This window comes from Danio aesculapii, chromosome 19 (genome assembly GCF_903798145.1).
Source record: "Danio aesculapii chromosome 19, fDanAes4.1, whole genome shotgun sequence".
NCBI classification, from domain to species: Eukaryota; Metazoa; Chordata; class Actinopteri; order Cypriniformes; family Danionidae; genus Danio; species Danio aesculapii.
The window spans coordinates 18,440,397-18,462,704 of record NC_079453.1 but is presented as its reverse complement, the minus strand read 5'-3'; the positions used below and the strand labels follow the sequence as shown (position 1 = coordinate 18,462,704).

Below are 22,308 nucleotides of genomic sequence, written 5' to 3'. Positions count from 1 at the left end.
TGCACACAGCATCATTAATATGCATGCCTGGTTGTGTTTGCTCACATTTCCTAGTGAAATTATAACAAACATAATAGTTTTCTCTTATTTTTAAGTTAATTTAATTTACTGTTTATGTGGGATGTGTGAAAATAGGAGAGGCAAGAAGACTAAAGCCAAAGACTGCAGGTACATTGCTATATGCACATGTGTCTTTACATTGTTTTCTTTTTATTGCTAAGTGACACGTAAGAACGGTGCATAGCAGTGCTGCTGTGCTTATAATACAGTGCATTCATAGAAAACAATATTTAAAAGTTTAAAAGATGTGGTGTGGCATTATGCGCTTCACATCCAGTATGCAAGGGTACACTGTAAAACCCAAGTTAAGGTAACTCAAACGTTTGAGAAAACCGATTGCAACAAACCATTTAGGTTCAAAAACTAATCCTAATAAGTACTGTGAACTTAATCCATTTGAGTAAATGAAGCAATTTGAGCACAGTAAAACCCAATAAATGAAGAGAACTCAAACCAACTGAGTACTGTAAAACTCAGTAAGTTAAGGCAACTCAAACCGTTTGAGGAAACCGATTGCAGCAAACCATTTGAGTTAAAAAAAACTAATATATGAGTACTGTGAACTTACTCTATTTAAGTTGAAGTTATGAGGTATTTAATTAACTCATTACCTTCAACACTGAGTTAAAAACTTTTTTCAAATGAGTAGAATTAACTTTCAGTAAATTTTGAGTTAACTACACTCATTTCATTTGATAAAATTGACCGTTGGGTTTGACAGTTTAACAGTTCTTCTCAGTCAGCCAGCCACCTGTTCACAGCAGTCAAAACACAAAATGCAGGATATCCAGATTATAAATTAATTCAGAGCCACCCCGAAGAGGATTAAGGTCTGTTTAAAGCTCAAATCTGCAAGACTCAAAAGTGGTGACCTCTGATGTAAATGTATAGTTTACACCTTTAAAGCATAGGAGCAAAATAGCTTGGGTTTTAATTTCCACGCAAACTTAAACTGGCTTAATGCATATGTAGGCCAAAATATTTGACGTTCATTTGACAGTAAATCAGTGTCCAGTTATTGATATCATATTGACATCACATTGATATTATTGAATTTTTATGAATATGTCATCAGCTTGGTTGGTGCTTTTAAACCATGTGTATCTACTGCTTTTGAGTGTGTGTCTCAAAACTGTAAATACAATGCTATAGTGAATTTAGCAGTTCAATTAATCAACAACAACAAATAGTTTCAGACTTTTACTGTTTTGCTCATTTACAAAACGTTTGTTTAACATTTTTGCTGTAACTTCATAAACTCCAACACCAAGTATTGTTAATTATTATTATAATTATTATTTTTTAAATGATTCCATACCAAAATTTACAGTATTTCCAGTTTAAAATGCAAATGACCCCTAAATTTGCGTAGATAAATATATATTTCACTTAAATACAGACACCAGTACAGATTTACTTGGTGGTCAAATTGAAATCATTGTCTGTTTTGACATAAAATCGATTTGTATTTTTGACAGCGATGTTTGATGTAAATATATGATCAAAAGGGCATCAATGTGTGGTCATCAACTGGACATCAAGTATATTTTACCCATACTCGAAACTGGCCCTCTGCTTTTAACATCCCAGAAGTGGGCAGCTTTTAATTGCCCAGAAGTGGTCAGCTGTTTCTTCCATCGCCCAGGGAGCAATTAGGGTGCCTTGCTCAAGGGCAACTTAGCTGGGCATTGAAGATGAAGTGCCGCTCATTCACTTGCCCCACCTTCAATTCCTGCTGGGACCGGAAACTGAAACCAGCAACCTTTGGGTTATAAGTTCAACTCACAGACTATTAGGCCACAACTGGACTGATCCTTGTAAGACCCCAGTGACAGACGAGTCCTCGCATTGATTCTGAGAGCACAGCCTGTACACCAACCGTTGACCTCTCCCAACTGCAGCTACTCCACGATGGACGTCCAGCGCTCTCCAGCCTCCGGCGCCTAGACTGCAGCTCTGCACAAGACGTTTGGCCATAGGAGAAATGGTCGTGCCTAACTGAGCCTGGTTTCTCTCGAGGTTTTTTAATTCTTCACTTTCGCCAATTGGTGATGTTTTTTCCTCACCGCTGTCGTCACTGGCTTGCATGGTTCGGGACCTGTGGAGCTGCGCATCGATGGATTTGGTCTTCAGTGTTTGAACTCTCAGCAGTGAATATTAAACCACACTGAACTGAACTAAACTGAACTTCAACACTGAAAACTGGACTGACACTATTTCATTTTAACTATAATCTTCTATGTGAAGCTGCTTTGACACAATCTACATTGTAAAAGTGCTATAGAAATAAAGATGAATTGAATTTAACTGAACTGCCTTTATAAAATTTGATGTTTGAGTGCAATCAATTTGAGGACATGTTTGATATCAATGTGAACATCAAGTTACCCGCTGGGCCATGTAATACTTAAAAAATAAACCTATTACATATAGGCTACTTATAAAAGTCAACATAAGCACCTTGCCAGAGTCAAGAGAATTAGAATTATTGATAAACAATCCACTTATAAAATATACAATCTACAAATCAAACATTTTGAATACAAGTCATTATTTTAAAGATTATGAGCATCTGATTTTACCTCAGTGGTTGTATTTTTATTCTCGCTGTGTCACTCGCAGCAAGTTCAGTTGAGTGTTTTAAATGAGCAAAACTGGCCACAGTTTATTATGGCCTGTGTCAAACTGCCACAGAAATTTAGGCTTTGCTGAAAGGCTAGTTATTTTGAAAGGAAATTTAACTCCCTCATTATGAAGGAAACTTGACACCAACAGCCTAAACTAGACAACAACCAATCCTATGTAGTAAAGTAGAATACCCTTAAATAATGTATCCTAGTTGACGGCAAATGTTGTCTATTAAAATGTAAGTTAGGTCTTATGTCATGTAAGTCTGAGACTTATTGTTCATTCTCGTCTTGTCTAACTGTCCTAAAGAGAAAATACAGTCATGAGTTTCTTCTTGATGTCAGCTGAACCACATTTTTAAAGTTAAAAATTCCACACATGCCGAATTCCTCACTGACCATTGACGTGCCCTAAGTGGTGTGAGGGGAATCAGAAGAGGGGTAAAAACAGAGGTATCTGGGCTAGGTTACCAGCTAACCCACACAAACCAGCCATCCCCACATTACGCTGGCCAACATATGCTATTTCAATACAATGGACTGCATCTGACTATTACAATCACCTCAGGGGATTGTGAGAGACTATTGTGTTTTTCTGTTCATAGAAACATGGCTCAGCAGCAGCATCTAAGACAGCACCATTCAGCTATCAGATGGCATAATACTGAGTGGACAGAGTTCTAATTTGTGAGAGGTAAGATTCACAGCGGACTTTGTGTTTACATCAATGATGCATGGTGCCATGACGCTGATGTGGTCTGCAAACTCTGTTCACCTCTGGTGGAGTTTATGGTTAGACCAGCATTTTTTTCTACTTGGACAATACAGCCATTCTACTTGCTGTATACATCTCTCCCAGCTCCAATAACAGCAATAGGAGTAAGGCACTGAATAAACTGTACCAGCACATCAGTGAGCATTAGACAGTCCACCCAAATGCTTTTTTCTCATTCTATGAATTTCAACCATGCAGACCCGAGGAGTATGTTTGCAAAAATACATCATCACATTACCCTTAATCAGCCCACGGGGTCAGGGCACCCCAGATGGACTTTTGTTTAATATACAGTTGAAATCAGAATTATTAAACCCCCGTTGATTTTTTATTCTTTTTTTTTTTCAAATATTTTCCAAATGATGTTGAACAGTGCAAGGGATTTTTCACAGTATGTCTGATAATATTTTTTCTTCTGGAGAAAGTCTTATTTGTTTCATTTTAGCTAGAATAAAAGCTGTTTAAATAAAAAAAAAAAAAACATTTTAAGGTCAAAATTATTAGCCTCTTTAAGCTGTATTTTTTCCGATAGTCTACAGAACAAAGCATCAGTATACAATAACTTGCCTAATTACCATATCCTGCCTAGTTACCTTAATTAACCTAGTTAAGCCTTTAAATGTCACTTTAAGCTGTATAGAAGTGTCAGTATTGAAAAATATCTAGTAAAATATTGTTTACTGTCATCATGGCAAAGATAAAATAAATCAGTTATTAGAAATGAGTTATTAAAACTATTATGTTTAGAAATGTGTTGAAAAAATCTCTCTGTTAAACAGAAATTGGGGGAAAATATAAACAGGGGGCTTATAATTCAGGGGGTTTAATAATTCTGACTTCAACTGTATGTTCCCTTCATCTCCAGGGCATGAAACTCTCCACCTTTCCCTAAAAATCTTAAAACACGCAAAAAATGGACTTGATTTGGTTATTTTAAAGATGTGTAAAACAAAATCACTGTTAAGGTTGCTTGAAGTCAAACTGACTCCACATTGAAAATGTGGAAAAAATTCATTTGTCGACAAGAAATTTTAAACACACTATACATCTGGAATGTTTTACATTTTTGCAAAGGTGTGGGTCTAGAGCATACATGAAAAAAGGAACAAAAATTCAATGTGTTGTGTGCACGCACATATGACTGCAGCAGAGAACATTTTTATAGAAATTGCCAAAGAAAAACAACAAAACTGGCATAAATCTGAAAAATGAAATAAATTAAGGACTAATACTAAAGCACAAAATCAACATGGCACATGCATGTGTAGTTGTCTGGGGATTTTTCAGATTTTGGCACATTGAAATTGGCTGTTGTTTTGCAAAAGCAAACAATAAAAATATTTCAGACCAATTTTAGAATGTTAAAATATATATCTAGTGAATCAATATCATCAATTTGAGGAAACATTTTCTAAAACATGAAGAAATATAACTTGAAAAAGAATAGGCATGAACCACCACAGGATATATGTGGAAGTTTATTGCTAAAATATAAACAAATATCCAGAAATGTTTTATATTCAGCTTAGATAAATAAAATAAAGAAATTATGTATATATATATTAAAATAAAAAAGTATAAAATATCCACAAATATGCATAAATGTAAAGTTGAGAATGAATGTAAAATGTATATATTGTTTATCATATAAACATTTATATTTCCCTATGTAATTGCTCTGTACATGTTTGGGGACCCCAAGGAACCTAATTGATTTTTTTTTCTGGGCCGATCTAGGGTCAACTTTCCAACATGGGGTAACAACACACTGGACCTTGTTTACACTACTCAAAAATGTCATTACAAAGTCCTCCTCCACCTGGGTGCTTCAGACAACATCACTGTTATGCAAATGGATCCATTCAGATCACTTGTCAATGTCAATAAACCAGTTCAGAAGCAGATCCAGTTGTGACCAGAGGGGTCCCTTCAGGGCTGTTTTAACATCATTGACTATGTTTAAGCAAGCTGCACAACTCCACTACAGACCTCCAGGAGCACACAGAGACCATTACAGCCTACATTAACAAATGCACTGATGATGTCACAGTCACCAAAACCATCACTGTATGGGCCAATTACAAGCTGTGGCTGACAGGAAGTGACAGGCTCCTACAGGAATGCTACAGGCCAACCTGTCTTGTGGCATCAGAGACAGTACTCTAAGGGAATAACCTATTATTTCAGAGATAGCAGCGACACATGTAGCCTGTGGCGGGGAATATAGTCCCTTACAGACTATAAGCCTCCACCACAGACCTGTAACAACACCCCCTTGCTGCTGTACGAGCACCATGGCATGGAAGATCCCACCTCCACTTGATGACCAAGTGTTGATGCTGTTCCTGGACAATATGAGGAGATCCCTCAGCAGGTCCCGAAAAAGCTCTGGGTCCTGATAATATCCATAATCATGTATTAAGAGACTGTGCAAGGTAACTTACCAATTTCTTCACAAACATATTCAACAGCTCATTAAACTAGGCTGTTATACCTACATGCTTCAAAACTAACCATAATCCCATTACTTAATGAATCATCATCCTTCTGTTTCAATGACTATGGTTGTGTTGGACTCACCCCCATCCTCATAAAATTCATTGACAGGAGTCACGGATTCGAGTCCAGTTGGCATTTCTGTGCGGAGTTTGCATGTTTCCCCCATGTTTACGTGGGTTTCCTCTAGGTGCTCCTGTTTTGCCCCACAGTGTAAAGACATGGTATAGGTGAATTGGGTAAACAAATTTGGCCCTAGTGTATGAGTGTGAGAGCGTATGGGTGTTTCCCAGTACTTGGTTGTGGCTGGAAGGGCATCCGCTGCGTAAAACATGCTTGAACAGTTGGCACTACATTCCGCTGTTGCAACCCAAGATAATCATGGATTAAGCCAAAGGAAAATGAATGAATGAAAAATGAGATCATGCCTTTCATGGACGGGTGTAAGGTGAGTAGTTAGTATTAGGTAAGATGTAGTATTAGTCAAAAAGACGTATTAGGCAAGTTAGGAAACTGATGGTATTTGTCTTGAATAAAATTGCACAATTGCATATACCTAAAGCTGTGTCTTGGTAATTTTTTCAGATAATTGTTGGAAAGATGTGAAGACATTGTCTATAAATAAATCCTTAAATCTTATAATTTCCAGTCATGAGCATTGGGTGAAATTTCTGTCCATCAATGGGTGCAGAAGCTGAAAATTTTTGTAATTCAAAATATTTTCTAAATTGCCTCCCAATTCTGAATGTAGTTTCAAAAATTACATTTTTGGTATAGAGAAGTGATGAGCATTTAATGGGAGCATGAGATAAAGCTGCTAGTGAAGTCAGCCTGCATGACATAGCTCCCTTTGCCATCAAAATGGCATGGCTCTAAAATGAGGTGCCCAATAGTAAAACGGTAAATTAAATAAAGCCATCCCTCCAAGTTTTTTGGGTCTTTTAAGGAATGATTTGCGAAATGGGTATTTTTTTTATTCCAAATTAATCTTAGGATCAGGGTGTCCACTAATTTCAAGTGATGAGAAATTAAAATGGACATGTATTGGAAACAATAGAACTGAATAACTGAATTAATTCTCCCTGCTCCTTGACATAAGGGAATCAGGGACTGACATTAAAAATATTTTTCTATTTGAGGTAGTAAGTTAGCAAAGTTAAATCTAAAGAGGTCATCAATTTTGTCTGTTGACCAAGGGTATTTCATCCTTCTTTGTGTAATCATGAGTGGAAATTTATTTAGGGGGTATAGTCTTAGCTGCAGAGAATTGTGGGAAAAAAAACTCACTTTTGCTCAAACTGAACTTATATTTAAAGTATTCAAAGCTAAGTGTAATGATTTGCCCAAATCTGAAATGTATAGGAGGAGATCATCTGCATACAAGGACACCTTTTGTTCTGTGCCCTCTTTTTTATGCCCAACATAGAGGAAACAGATTGCAATGTAATAGAAATGAACATTAGTTATGGCAAAAAGCATTGGATTCAAGGGACATTCAAGGGACAAGTAAAGTTTTCTGAGCAGGTGTTATTGGTCCTGACAGTCCTGAAATGGCTCGTTTCCACTGACTGGTACGGTACGGTACGGGTCACCTTTATCAAGCTTGCATTTCCACTAACAAGGGTACCCTTTTAGTGGGCGTGGTGTACGACAGAAAGTTTCAGTCGACGTCATTCTCGCTAGAGGAAATGTCTACAATTAAGCTGTACGGGTCCCTTTCATATCATTTGAAAAGCACTTCTCATAAAACAGATGCTTCGTACACATAAATACTTGTGTAAATACTTGTGTATGTTTATTACTAACTTTTCAATGAACATGAGTTGATTATAACTGCAGATCAAAGACAGTGCGAAACAGCCTACTGTAACGTCTGTAATTATATTAAATAACTAAATAAATGAACATATATAAACACAAACAGCCCCTTACAGTCTCCGATATGTTATCAATTACAGAAGAACTACACACAACAGACATTTCGCCCGTATTTTGGTTCAAAAACAGCACAATATATAGCCTACAGTCAGTGAAAACCTCTCATCTGTGTCTATAATCTTCAGCAGCACATGTAGCCTCTGTTAGAGAACAATTCTGAGTTCATATTAGTCCAAAACGTGATAATAACGATAATAATTAAATAGGGCAGTGTGTTCACGTCTGCTCAAAAAGAATGTGCTCCTTTTTTTCCGGCTCCTCTCTTGTTTTTTCCGCGCTTCACTCTCGCGTTTGTCAGTGTCTGACAGGATCGGGTTTCAAAAGCACGTCAATAATCAAGCGCAGGTTATTATCATCAGCTCAAGAAGTTTGTTATTTCAGATATAATGTTAGATGCGCGCGAGCGCTAGCAAGAAAGCGAAACCGCTCGCGCCTCAGACTGCCTCGTAAAAAAAACTTCGCGGCACAGGGTAAATCTGCTCTTCTTCTTGGCTTTCTGGCTGTTTATCAAGACGACAAGGTTTGTTTAAGCCCGGGTCGACCATGGCTCGTTATTATATGTATAAATAATTCCGCTGTAATCTCTCGCTGTGCGTGTATTTCAAACATGGCGGGTTTTTTGTTTTCATTCTGGCTTGTTGCGTAAGCGAATGACGTATCTCTGTAAACCAATAGCGTTCAGCTGCGCGTGTGGCTCCGCCTTTTGGTACCCTTTCTCGTGTTTGGTACCCTTTCGAAAGGGTGCCGAAAAAGTGGTACGGTACGGTTCGGTTCGGTACGCTTTTTGACAGTGGAAACGGCTATAAAAGCGTACCAAACCAAACCGAACCCTACCGTACCACTCAGTGGAAACGGGCCAAAAGAGCAGGTAGAGTGTGTGACGCGAGATTCGCGTCGATCTCCCCAGTTCTTCTGAGGAGGGTTGTGCGTGTGTGTGTGCGTGCGTGCGTGTGCGTGTGTGTGTGTGTGTGTGAAAAAAGCCTTACACTATGAAGCACTGTGACTACTTTTATATAGTTGATTAGCAGCTGGGCATTTCACTCTGTCTCGCGCTGAAGCCTGTCACTGTCGACCAATTGCAGCAGGCTGTCATTGGTCCAATCAGCGCAGATTAGCTTCGCGCTGAGGAGGGGGTTGGGAACAAATGAATCGCTGAACGATTCAGAGTTGCTGGGATAATTAGGTAAAAATAAATGCAGATTATAAGACCATAAAAGTGTTTTTTGACCTTGCATGCATATTAGACTGTTGTTGGAGACCCTTACAACCTAAATATGACCCTATTTCATGTATAATATGGGCTCTTTAATATTCTCCCATACTTCCCTACTATTCCCTTTTGCATTATTTATAAGATCAATAAAAAATATTGTTTTCGCTTGTCTTAGTTCCTTTTCCCCCTTATTACGCAGTTGCTGAAATGTTCTTTTATCATGGGCTAACCCTGATTTAATTGATTTCTTTAGGGCATGATCCCTCTATCTCATTAATTTCCACAATTGTTCACTTAACCAAGGTAAATTTTGCTTTTTTTTTTAGAGAAGGTGATATTTTTACTAAATTTACTTTTGGTTTTATTAATTTCTTCCATTAAACACTCAGATGCATCCTCTAGATTATCTGTAGATAATATCTCACTCCAATCTAATTTTTTAATTTCCTCTTCAAATTCATTTTTAAGCTTTTTCGGTATAACATTTAACGCATTTCTTTTATCTTGTTGATATAAAAACCTATGCTTTGTTCATTTTCTTACCACTAATATAAGATTATGATCTGATATCCCTGTTAATAAGTTTATTGACTTTGTTAGTCTTTCTGGTTTATTACTAAAGATCAAGTCAATTTGGGTTTCAGATAATGTAAGTAATTCTAGTAGGCCCCTGAATTAACTGCACTAGATCAAAACTATTTACTATTTCCTGAAGCTTTTTCCTATGTAACTTTTCAGTCCAATTAATATTAAAATCTTCAACCAAAGTTAATTCTCTTTTTGGGTCGAGCTCTTTCATAAGATTTTTAAAATGATCATAAAACCCACTCTTTGATGAAGGAGGTCTATATATACCCATTACAGTAAATGACATACATTGAGATAAAACAACTGTTACAGCAATATATTCTATATCCTTTACGGAATTAAATTCTATTTCCTTACATTTAATGCCCTCCTTCACGTACATAAGCAATCCACCACCTTTTCCAAGCTGTCGATCCTTTCTGAAGACTTCATATCCCGGAACGAGATATGCAGTGTTTGGGGATAATTCGTTCAACCACGTTTCCGATAAGCAGAGCAAATCAAGATTTGAGTTACAATATACATTATCTGCATAAAATGTCAAATTCAGACTGTAGAATTAGATGTTCTTTATATATATTTGGGCATAGAGAGGTTGCATGTTTAATGTCTATTATTTTTGCTTCCTTATTTTTTCCCTATATGTAGTGTATGAAATAATATTATTAAAAAAGCATCAATTTGATCACATACAAATTCTATACTATAAAATGTTTATCTGACAGCATGCAAGTAATTAAATGTGCCATCAAGGTCCTTAATGCAGACTTTTTATGTAACCGGAGCATTATTTCAAAATAGCATTGTATGAGCATGACTCAACAAAAGAGATTAGTCTGTTGTCTATCAGGGAAAAAGCCAATTCGAGTAAAAGTATCCCTGCAGGCACAGGACATCAACATGACATAATATTGACGTTGTACCCTAACGTCTTAGGGTCGTTGGATTTGTTTGGAAAGGAAAATCGGGTTGACGTCAGAACCCAACCTCAGGCCAACGTCAATGTCCAACGTCCAACCTAAAATTAACCTAAAATCAACTAAATGTTAACGACTCATCATGTTACACCTTGACGTTGTGTGGACGTTACTATTAAAATCTATCAGATGTTGGAATTTAATCACTTTCCAACCTAAAATCAACCAAATATCAACGTAATTTTAAGTTGTTATTGAACGAATAATGATGTAACGAAAATAACACTGACTAGAATTTTGGTCACCTGACATCATGACCTGAATCTAACCTAATATTAATGACTTATGATGTTGTGTGCCTGCTGGGATGATCAATCTGTGAAAAGAATAAGCATTCTTTTCCAGATGGGTTGAAAAAATGTCATGAATCTAATACAATATACTTCCATAAAGGACTGTATCACATGTGCTGACTTTGAGGGTGTATTATGTTTAGGAGCAGTCAAGTTTAGGATTCATCCAGCAGTTAAAATCACCTCCCAAATAATATGATGTAAAGAAAAGTCAGGTAGTGTTGAAAATAAATGTCCTAAAAATCATCATCCCACTTAGTGCATAAACATTAACAATAAGTACTGGACAGTTATTAATTTTACCAGAGACAATGACATCAGAACACACAAAGGGTACTGATTTGTGAACAAGAATAGCAGCACTTCTGGCTTTACTTTGGAATTTGGAGTGAAATAATAGGCCAACCTATCATTTCATTCATTCATTATTCTTCAGTTTAGTTTTTCATTTTTTATTTATTTAGCCTTATTTATCAGGAGTCACCACAGCCGAATAAACTGCCAACTATTCCGGCATCGGATGCCCTTCCAGGCGCAACCCATTCCTGGGAAACGTACAATCTCGTATCCACACACATACACTACGGCCAAATTAGTTTATCCAAATTACTTATATCACATGTCTTCGGACTGTGGGGGAAACCGAAGCACCCGGAGGAAACTCCCGTGAACACGGGGAGAACATGCAAACTTGACATAGAAATGTCAACTGACCCAGCTGGGGCTCGAACCAGCAATCTTCTTGCTGTGAGGTGACAGTGCCTGAGCCACTGTGATGCCCCACCCATTTACTAAATAACAGTAAATGATACTGAGTTTTCAGGTGGATTTCTTGAAGACAGACAATATGAGCCCCTAGATGCTGGAGGTGGTCTTACATTGTTTAACTGGTTCATTCACTCCTTCATTCCAGCTGACAAATGTAAACCTCCTCCCAACCAATTTTTAGTCGTCCTAAGTTGTGTGCAGTGGGTAGCATGATCGCCTCACAACAAGAAGGTCGCTGGTTTGAGCCCCAGCTGAGTCAGTTGGCATTTCTGTGTGGAGTTTGCATGTTCTTCCTGTGTTTGCGTGGGTTTTCTACAAGTGCTCCGGTTTCCCCCACAGTCCAAAGACATGCGATATAGGTGAACTGAATAAGCTAAATTGGCGTTGTGTATGTGTGGGAATGCAAGACTGTATGGGTGTTTCCCAGTATTGGGTTGCAACTGGAAGGACATCCACTGTGTAAATCATATGCTGGATAAGTTAATAAAGGAATTAAACCAAAAAGAAAATGAATGAATGAATGAATGAATGAATCTAAACCTGAAAAAAGCAGAAAGACATCCCACCCATCCTGGAAAAAGTTATTCACCTCATGTGTTTGTTGGCAGAACTGATTTTTTTCTTCAAACTTGTGTGCTGTTCCGCTGAGCAGAGTGATCCGTACCACAGCAGGGAACAAAAGACCACATTTGAAGCCAATGCATGAATGAAGATGTTTTACATTTTCAAAAGAAGGTCACTTCTTAACAAAAGCCAATGTAAAGTATGCAAAGACTTTAAAACTCCCATTGCGGTACAGAAGAGACCGTGCAGTGTGATGTAATAGAATTTTACTGAGTTTAAATGTAGTGAATACAGAAAATAATTAAGTGGGTGAGGAGGCTCTCCTTGCCTTAGCCTCTCACGAAGAGAGATCTAGCAGAGGTTTCTCTTGAAGATGTAGAATCTGCAGGAGCTGAGCAACAAAGTCAGCTGGATGTGCGCAAATCCGACAAGTCAAACATTATTCCTCCTTGATCTTCCTTCCAGATCTTCACATTTGGCATCGAGCTGCCCCACCTGTTTTTGAAATATTGAAATTGTGGATTAAATTCTCCTGTGGTGTCAATGTAGATTCAACTTTTTTCTGTAGTCTATACCCAACCAGTCCTCGACTTCTTGCTTAACTGTACGTAGGTCAGTATAAGGAATTGGTTTTTGTGCATATCATTTTTCATCGACTCCAACATGCACCAGAGGATAGGTATGTTTGCGATGTTCCAGTTGATGTGTAGCTTTGCTGCAATTGCTCTTGCTCGCATCAGTTTTTGATCAGGATGATGTCATATCGATGAGTGACAGTCAATATATATGTAAACCTGCTAGTTAATGAAGTGCTTTCCCCACTTTTTAAAAAGTAGTTACATCAAACTGTGCAAAAATAATGAATAAAAAATAGCATTTTTTAACCGAGCTGTGGGGATCTTGCATCCTTTGCGCCTCTTGGGGCAAGTGGAACTTGCAGTGATAATGACTGTGGTTTGCAGACCTGTACTGCCAAGATCCTGCAGGGTCCGCCTGGAGTCTCTCCAACTAGTGAGTGGTGGGTGGAGACTGGAACCAGTGATCTCTGACATCTAAATGGTGGCTGCAGGGCATAGGCCTCTCCATAACTGCTCCTACCTGAAGGTCCTGTTTGCTCATAAACTGGTGTGTGGTACACCACCAGAGGCACACTGGCACCATCAGGGTAATATTGATCTTGGCCTCGCTTCATAGTCTCTTTTTCCAGGTGTTCGAACGTAATAATTCTCTAAATAATTCTCACAACCCCACCCAGTCGGATTCCCAGTGAGCTACTCTCTGAAAGCAAATGTAATGAGTTTGCTCATTTCTTTACTGACAAGATCAATAATATCAGAAAGGCAATCAGCTCATCCAATCAGCCAAGTTGTGTCGAAGTCAGACTAGCTCAACCACAACTTAAGAAATCTGACATTATGTCCGATTTCATGGCAATTAATGGCAAAATCTTAGAAGAGATCGTGCAAATTATGAAAACATCAACCTGCAGTCTTGACACGCTCCCCACATCATTCTTTAAAACAGTGTTTACCTGTTTAGAAATGGATCTTCTAAAAGTGGTAAATGCTTCACTTCTCTCAGGGATTTTTCCTAACTCACTTAAAACTGCAGTTGTTAAACCCCTCTTGAAGAAGAGCAACCTGGATAACACCATATTGAGCAATTACAGGCCCATCTCGAATCTCCCTTTCATTGGCAAAATCATTGAAAAAGTTGTTTTTAACCAGGTTAACAAGTTCTTAAACTTCAAGGGGTGTTTGGACAATTTTCAATCTGGTTTCAGACCACATCACAGTACAGAGAGCGCCCTTATAAAGATAATCAATGACATCCGCCTAAATACAGATTCAGGCAAACTAACAATGCTGGTACTGCTTGATCTCAGTGCCGCATTTGACACTGTCGATCACAGCATACTTCTGGATAGGCTGGAAAACTGGGTTGGGCTGTCTGGGACGGTCCTCAAATGGTTTAGATCTTACCTTGAAGGGAGAGGTTACTATGTCAGTATAGGTGACCATAGGTCGAGGTGGACACCCATGACATGTGGAGTCCCACAAGGCTCGATTCTGGCACCACTCCTGTTCAACCTTCATATGCTCCCTCTGAGTCAAATAATGAGAAAAAACAAATCTCCTACCACAGCTATGCTGATGACACTCAGATCTACCTAGCCTTACTGCCTAATGACTACAGTCCCATTGACACCCTCTGCCAATGCATTGATGAAATTAACAATTGGATGTGCCAAAACTTTCTTCAGTTAAACAAAGAGAAAACTGAAGTGATTGCGTTTGGGAACAGAGATGAGGTTCTCAAGGTGAATGCGTACCTTGGCTCTAAGGGTCAAACAACAAAAAATAAGGTCAAGAATCTTGGTGTGACTCTGGAGTCAGATCTGAGTTTTAATAGTCATATCAAAGCAGTTAGTAAATCAGCATACTATCATCTCAAAAACATTGCAAGAATTATATGCTTTGTTTCCAGTGAAGACTTAGAGAAACTTGTTCATGCTTTTATCAGCAGCAGGGTGGATTACTGTAATGACCTCCTCACTGGCCTTCCCAAAAAGACAGTCAGACAGTTGCAGCTCATCCAGAACGCTGCGGCCAGAATTCTGACCAGAACCAGGAAATCAGAGCACATCACACCTGTCCTCGGGTCTTTACACTGGCTCCCAGTTACATTCAGAATAGATTTTAAAGTGTTATTACTGGTCTATAAATCACTAAATGGCCTAGGACCTCAATACATTACAGATATGCTCACTGAATACAAACCAAACAGATCACTCAGATCTTTAGGATCAAATAAACTAGAAATTCCAAGAGTTCAGTCAAACCAGGGTGAATCGGCTTTTAGCTACTACGCCCCTCGCTGCTAGATTCAGCTTCCAGAAATGATCAGATGTGCTCCAACATTAGGCACGTTCAAATCAAGACTGAAAACACATCTGTTTAGCTGTGCCTTTACTGAATGAGCACTGTGCTACGTCCGACAGATCGAACTACTATGTTTTTCTCTTCTTTTTAATTCTTTTATAACATTTTATCAGCTTTTATTTTATTTTATTTTTATTTTTACCATTTCTATTATTTGTTTTTATTTCTCTTATACTTGTTTCTTTTATTCCTGTTTATGTAAAGCACTTTGAATTGCCACTGTGTATGAAATGTGCTATATAAATAAACTTGCCTTGCCTTGCCTTGCCTAAATAATTCTCTCTAATTCTCTTTGCCTCTTAACCTTTTATATTCAGTGAACAGAACTGAACAGGCCCGAACACAACCATACACCGGGGTGCTTCCTTTACACTGCTTCCTCATTGATGGTGGTGGCCAATACCCAGGTAGCAAAGAATTCTGGCCCAGATTTGGCATAAAGCTAGCACAGCTGCAGGCATTCATCCGGCACTGGCCTACAGCATGTGGGACAAACATGACCCGGGTTTGGCAGAGGTGGCACCGTCTTTAAGGCAGCACACAATGCTTGGGCCAGATATCAAAAGTAGTATTTGGCCCAGATGCTAATAATGGATATGTTGGCCATGTAAGTTTGGTCTATCTTGACCCACATTTAAAATACATTTTTATTATTTTTGAATAAAGAAAAAAAAATCTAACAATCAGGTCGATTTGAGAAAAAGCACACCCATAGCGCACATAAAGGGCAATGCTGCATGGGTTTATCAATTTCATTGCAGTTGTGACACCCCAACATATCTGACCCAGTTCAGGCCCAGTTATGGGTTATTAACTTGGCTCAGACTTGGCCCAGATATGGTCCTTGTTTAGCCGTTGTCTGGAAGTCAGACTTGGTCCAGTCATGTTGGTTGAAAAAAAATCAAACAAACTAAATATGCTGTCATCTTCTGGATTGTGTGGTGCAGTGGGTAGTACTGTCGCCTCACAGCAAGAAGGTCGCTGGTTCGAGCCTCGGCTGGATCAGTTGGCACTTCTGTGTGGAGTTTGCATGTTCTCCTCATGTTGGTGTGGGTTTCCTCTGGGTGCTCTGGTTTGCCACACAAGTCCAATGACATGCGCTATAGGTGAATTGGGTAAGCTAAATTGTTCATTGTGTGTGTGCATGGGTGTGTTTGGGTGTTTCCCAGTGATGGTGGGATGCAGGTGGAGGGGCATCCGCTGCGTAAAACATATGCTGGATGAGTTAGTGGTTCATTCCGCTGTGGCAACCCCTGATTAATAAAGGGACTAAGCTGAAAAGAAAATGAATGCTAATGGTCTAATCCGATTCAATAATTTATGCTAAGCTAAGCGTGCCCCCACCAGAACTGGGTTAAACTGAAGAAGCGTTTACTTTACTACACTGTTCATGTAATTTAAAGCTTACTATATCACTACACATGACATATTCTCTTGCTCTCACTCGCTCCCTCTTGCCTCCATGATTTTCAAGATGTTGTATGTAATTTGCAGGCATTAGAGAGCCACTATGGATATGCAGGAGACTCCTGAGAGGTGGGATGTCAACCTTCCAAATCACTCTACGTGTATTCAAGCACACATCATGCTTGAAATCAAGTACAAGTGCAAACACAGAGACACAGTTAAGGCACACCAGAATGAGCCATTTTTATACTTTGTACATAGACACACACTATGTATTTATATTTTAAGATATATATATTTAAGATATAAATGTTTTATTTTATCTTCACAATGAGTAAAAGCAAAACGTACAATTCTGATATGCACAAAAGTGAAAGAGGCTACAAAAATATGTAAATCCCATTTACACCATTAAGTCAATAACTATGTAGTTCTATTCAAATGGCTTTAAATCTGCATGAAATATCTGAAATACTACATTACTGTAAAAATAACACATTTATTTTTTCAGTTAATCTTTATTATAAACGGTATCATTGAATTACATATTGTAGAAGCATAAGGTGGTTAAGAGAAGTGTAAAATGAGGTGCAAGGGCTGAAGACTTGGTATACTGCATGACTCAATATGAATAATATTTCAAGGTAACTTTGGAAGCAGTCAGAAACAACATTAGCGAATTTCATTAAGTGCTATGAAGCTAAGATTGAACACCACTGAATTGAAGTCATTCACTATAAACTATGTTTTCTTTCTTCTAAACAAAGATTTTGCTAGCTACTGTTACTTGTTTTCGCTTTTACATAATGTAACAAACTTGGAAGTCAAGATGATTGTGAAGACAGACAGGTCTTGTTTTGGTGAAGAGCAGTTCACTGTAAACAATATGAAAAATACTGAAAAATAAAATAATATTTATTCTTGTTATTACCAAAACTGCAGGCAAACAATGAGAATAACAACAGAAATGACTTTGACCTTTGTGGTTCACAAGTTTTTAAAAATATAAAATATTTGACCATAATTAGTTTAAAAGTGAAACATTAGGACCCTGCTGGTGCAAACAACCTAAAGAGCTCGAGATATTAAAAATCCACATGAAACACTAGGATAATCTGGAAGGATAATTGGTAATAACACACATGAGAGCGTGACTGGGAATGCCCTTTCTCTATTTAAGCGCCTTCACAACAGAAGAGTAGGCCACATATATCTCCTCATCACTGGGACAGGTGGAGGAGAACTCCTCTCTGGCATATGCTGCATCCAGATATCGCCAAAGAGACGTTAGAGAGCGAGGAATGGAGAAACCTCGAAACTTCTGACAAACAACCTGAGAATAGAGAAAATAAAAAATAAGCATTCATTTTCAAAACGTTATTTAAGGGTCAGTCTGTTGGGAGTCTGTCTCACTTTGACAATGTGTAGCTTGGGCAGCAGGTTGCAGTCAGCCAAGGTGAGCTCCTGTCCATCCAAAAAGGAACGGGTGGAGGAAATGACATCATCGGCACTGTTCTCATCAATCTCGTCTGGAAGAGGAGAGCTCAGATAGTCATCCAACTTCTTCAGGGCCTTCAGTAAACCCTTCTCTAGATCTGCACAAATAAAGTTCAAAAAGCTTACTTTTTTTGAATTGCAATTACCTTCCCTATTTTGATGTATTTACCATTGAACATTCAGTCAGAGCTATAGTGCTATTCACAATGTATACAAAGACCTGTTCACACTGCCACCACCCACCTAGCAATATTTGTTTATTAGACATCTACTGGACATCTATACATCGACAGCATGGCTAAAACAAGGCTAAATTTGGGTTGTCAATGAAAATTCAACAGATGTCTAATAATAGCCCATAACTAGACTAATCATCAAAAACACAGGTTACATAGACTTCACATGTTCTATTTTGAGTAGGGATGTCCAGATCCTATCACGTGAGTGGAAATCGAGCCTGATCACGCGGTTTCAAACATGATCTGAATCGGACATTACCTCCCAATCAGGACTCGAAATATATATATAAATTTTTTTTCTCATTATTTTTAACAGTTATAGTTATGTGGTGGCACAGGAGTGTAGGATGGGAGTGACATGGTCATGTTTGTGACCATTTTTCAGGAATTTGGCTGCAGAATTCTGGCTCACTTGAAACCAAGCTACCTGGGATTTAGAGATGCTATACAGTAGAGAATTACAGTAATCCAAGCGTGAAGTTATGAAAGTGTAGATAACTTTCTCACGTGACTTTTCAGGCAAAAAGTGTTTTATTTTAAAAAGTAAACAGAGTTGGAAAAGACTTGAATCTTATCATGTTTGCTGCAACTACTGCCTTCTGCAAAGGCAGGGTGAAATCAAGGCATGAACTCATAGAGTTCCCCTTAAGGCATCCCATGTGATCAAAAGTGAAGAAAAGTCATTTATTGGGGAGGGAAGATTATAATTATGAGGGCAAATAAATTTTTACAAAAATAATGAAGTGCAAAGATACATAATTGATAACATGCACTACTATCTATATATAAAATCAAGAAGAGTACATTTTGATTTCATGCCGACTTTAATAATAGCAATCTTTTTAACAGAAATGAATGTAAATAAACACCAATGTTATTTGCACTCACTGTCGTTCATCTGAGGGTTTGAATTTTTTATGTAGGCTGAGAACTTTGAGAACACATCAAGACCTGCAGTGTTAGATTCAGGATTGCAAGCTGCCAGCCGTGGATATCTGGAGGAACAAAGTGTAGCAAAAGAGATGGATATATTAAACATAACAGTTTGGTCTTCCCATTTCATATTAACAGGTAAGAAACAAAAATGTTTTTTATTACACGCACGCACGCACACACACACGCACACGCACACACACAAACACACACACACACACACACACGCGCGCACACAGTAACTTGAGTGCAATTACTATACCCCCAACAATAAAGATTGAGGAATCAAACAAATTTTACTACTACCCAATCCACCTCAACCCCAGAAAATAGTTTTTTTTTGTTTGTTTTTTGGCTTTCTTCATTTTTTTTTATACTTTCCTTTCTTCAGAAATAGAAAAAGTAACAAATTGGAGCCTGGGACCTGGGTAGAATGACCTAATTGTAACATGTAAGACAAATTATACAATTTTAATAAGTTTACAAATACAAGAACAGTGATGATATCTAGCTACATAATGAAGGGAAATTAAGCATGCAATAATGAAGATTGTATAAAGAAGTTACTTTGGAGCACAGAGCGTTTCTTCCAAGAACTCTTCTATTTTGTTGGTGTCTGTCTTCACCTCTGTACCATATAGCAAAAAAGGAGGCTGAGCACCAGGGGCCAGATCTTTTAGAATTTCCGGTTTCCTACTCACAAAACAGAGAAAGAGGAAGTTAGCAAGGTTGAAATATCCATATAAACCATTTTAATTTAAATTGAAAAAAAGTGCACTGCTCAAGATACACAATGCAACAGAAAAACCAACCTCTTCATGTCAACGGTGGTCACATTAAAAGTCACGCCTTTCAGCCACAAGACCATGAAAAGCCGTTGAGAAAACGGGCAGTTTCCAATACTCTGACCATCACTTCCTGCCTATACACAAATACACAAATTCAGAGAATGACTGTGTATAGACCAGGGGTGTTCAACCCTGTTCCTGGAGATCAAACAAAAACACCTGTCTTTAATTAACAAGTGATCCTTCAGATACTTCTTAGTTGGTTTAAGTGTGCTTGATCATGTTTGGAGCTAAACTCTACAAGAAGGTATCTCCAGGATCATGGTTGAGCACCCATGGTGTAGCCCTTAGTTATCCTTGCACCTAATCACAAAAAGGTACTTTTTTTTTTTGTACATACAAGGAATCATATTGTACCCAAATGCAAGCTAGTTCTGTCAAGTGTCCTCTGTGACAGGAAGTAAATTATTCTTAGAAAACATTGATAGTCAATTTTGTATACCAGCAAAACAAAAAAGTCACTATGCAAAATGACAATAAAAATGAGTTAATTTCATGCATTACAAAAAACAAAAAAAAAAAACAGCATGCATCATGTTTTTGTTTGGGTGAGCCTGACAGCCTCAGCGCAAAGAAAAGTTCACGAAGACATAACTGGATTAGTATGGTGTATAAAAATGTATCTGGCCCACACAGAGCCCTTACTTAAACCCCATAAAATTTGTTTTAGCTGAACACGACCAGAAATTTTGAGCCAGGCCAACAGCAGTGTCTGATCTCATAAGTGCTCTACAAAATGAATTTGCAAAAAAAGCTCACAAAAACCCTTCTGTGAAAAGCTGTTCTATGCTGTACTATTATATATTTTTAGGCTATAATATATTAGTATTTAAATTTCCACTCTCTTCCAGTCAAACTTTAAAATCAAAATTAAACATCTTTGAACTACATACATACAGATGGGTTTAAAAAAGACTCATTGAAAAAACAATTTGTATTTAAAAGGATTGTGCTACATCCCTCTAGTACAGTAGCCTACAGGAAGTATTGATGCTGTACTGTTAGCATGTGTCATGTCTGTGTAGTGCACATAATTTACAGTAATGCTAATTACTACTTAGAATTACATTAAGACAACAACAGTAACTTAAGAACAAAAATAATAATAATAATAACACTGCACATTTTAATGTGATGCAGAATACCGCTTATTTTCTATGATTTGAAAGAATATTTATTCCTTTTAGATTATTTTTTAGAAATGTTTGTTTTTTTGTTATTATAATTTAAAGATCCATCATGTTTTGTGTTGCTGTGTGTTAAAACTCTCTTAGTCCTTATGAAAGTATGAATAATGGCCTGCGGGTAACCTCACCTTCACGAAGAGCTCAACCTCAGGTCTCTGCTCACTCATGCTGGAGTTCAAACTGTTAAGCCAATCTTACAGCAAAATACGAATATCTACAACGCTTTACGATTCAGAGATTTTAACTCTAATGTGTACTGTTTCTTGTATTCCTGTCGCTTTATCACCGAGCTCACTTCCTCTGTGTCGTGGTCAATTTGAAACTTCACCCCTTTGAACTCCGAATCTGACAGTGGTTGGTAAACGTGGAACAAACTACCAACAAACGCCAGAAAGTGGCCAATTTTCGTGTAATGTATGTTGTATAAATAATTTAAGTTACTAATTCAGTGTCGAATTTAATCGATAACGCCTAGAGCAAGATTAGCCTACTTCCTCTCTCTCTCTCTCTCTCTCGCTCCCTCTCATTTCCTGATTTCGACGAGCCTGAAATTCCCCGACCTTGTAGTAATCATAACTATTGAAGGTGATAAAAAATTGAACGTTACAGTGTGCAGTTTTTACATTTTAACTTTTTAGTTTCAATTAAAATATTCCTTTTTTCATGTGGTTCTTATTTAAAGGAAACGTATGGATTTTACAACATGCATTCTGACACCTAGTGGTAAAACTGAAACAATGTAATTATTTTATATATGAAAACCCCATTAATACCTACCCAATAAAATAGAAGCTATCTTCTGTTGAGCTTAAAATACGCTAAAACAATCTGAATTTGAATTGAGTTAATTGAAATATTAACAATTGTAATTTATTAAAACTGAATATCAGGCTAAATGGTTTTAAAATTGTTTAGAATTTGAATTTCTTAATTTGAATTCCTTAACTTGAATTTTT

The 22,308-nt window shown here is 37.7% G+C and overlaps 1 protein-coding gene across 1 annotated transcript; it reads right to left on the bottom strand.

The window, feature by feature from the left end:
* Positions 1 to 17,146: 17,146 nt before the first annotated feature.
* Positions 17,147 to 21,876, bottom strand: clic1 (chloride intracellular channel 1). Its single transcript, XM_056480371.1, has 6 exons — positions 21,481 to 21,876; positions 20,130 to 20,239; positions 19,885 to 20,010; positions 19,273 to 19,379; positions 18,062 to 18,243; positions 17,147 to 17,981 (listed from the first exon to the last, which is right to left on the bottom strand). The coding sequence occupies exons 1-6, from the start codon at positions 21,517 to 21,519 to the stop codon at positions 17,820 to 17,822; spliced, it is 726 nt and encodes a 241-aa protein (XP_056336346.1). The 5' UTR covers positions 21,520 to 21,876; the 3' UTR covers positions 17,147 to 17,819.
* Positions 21,877 to 22,308: the final 432 nt, after the last annotated feature.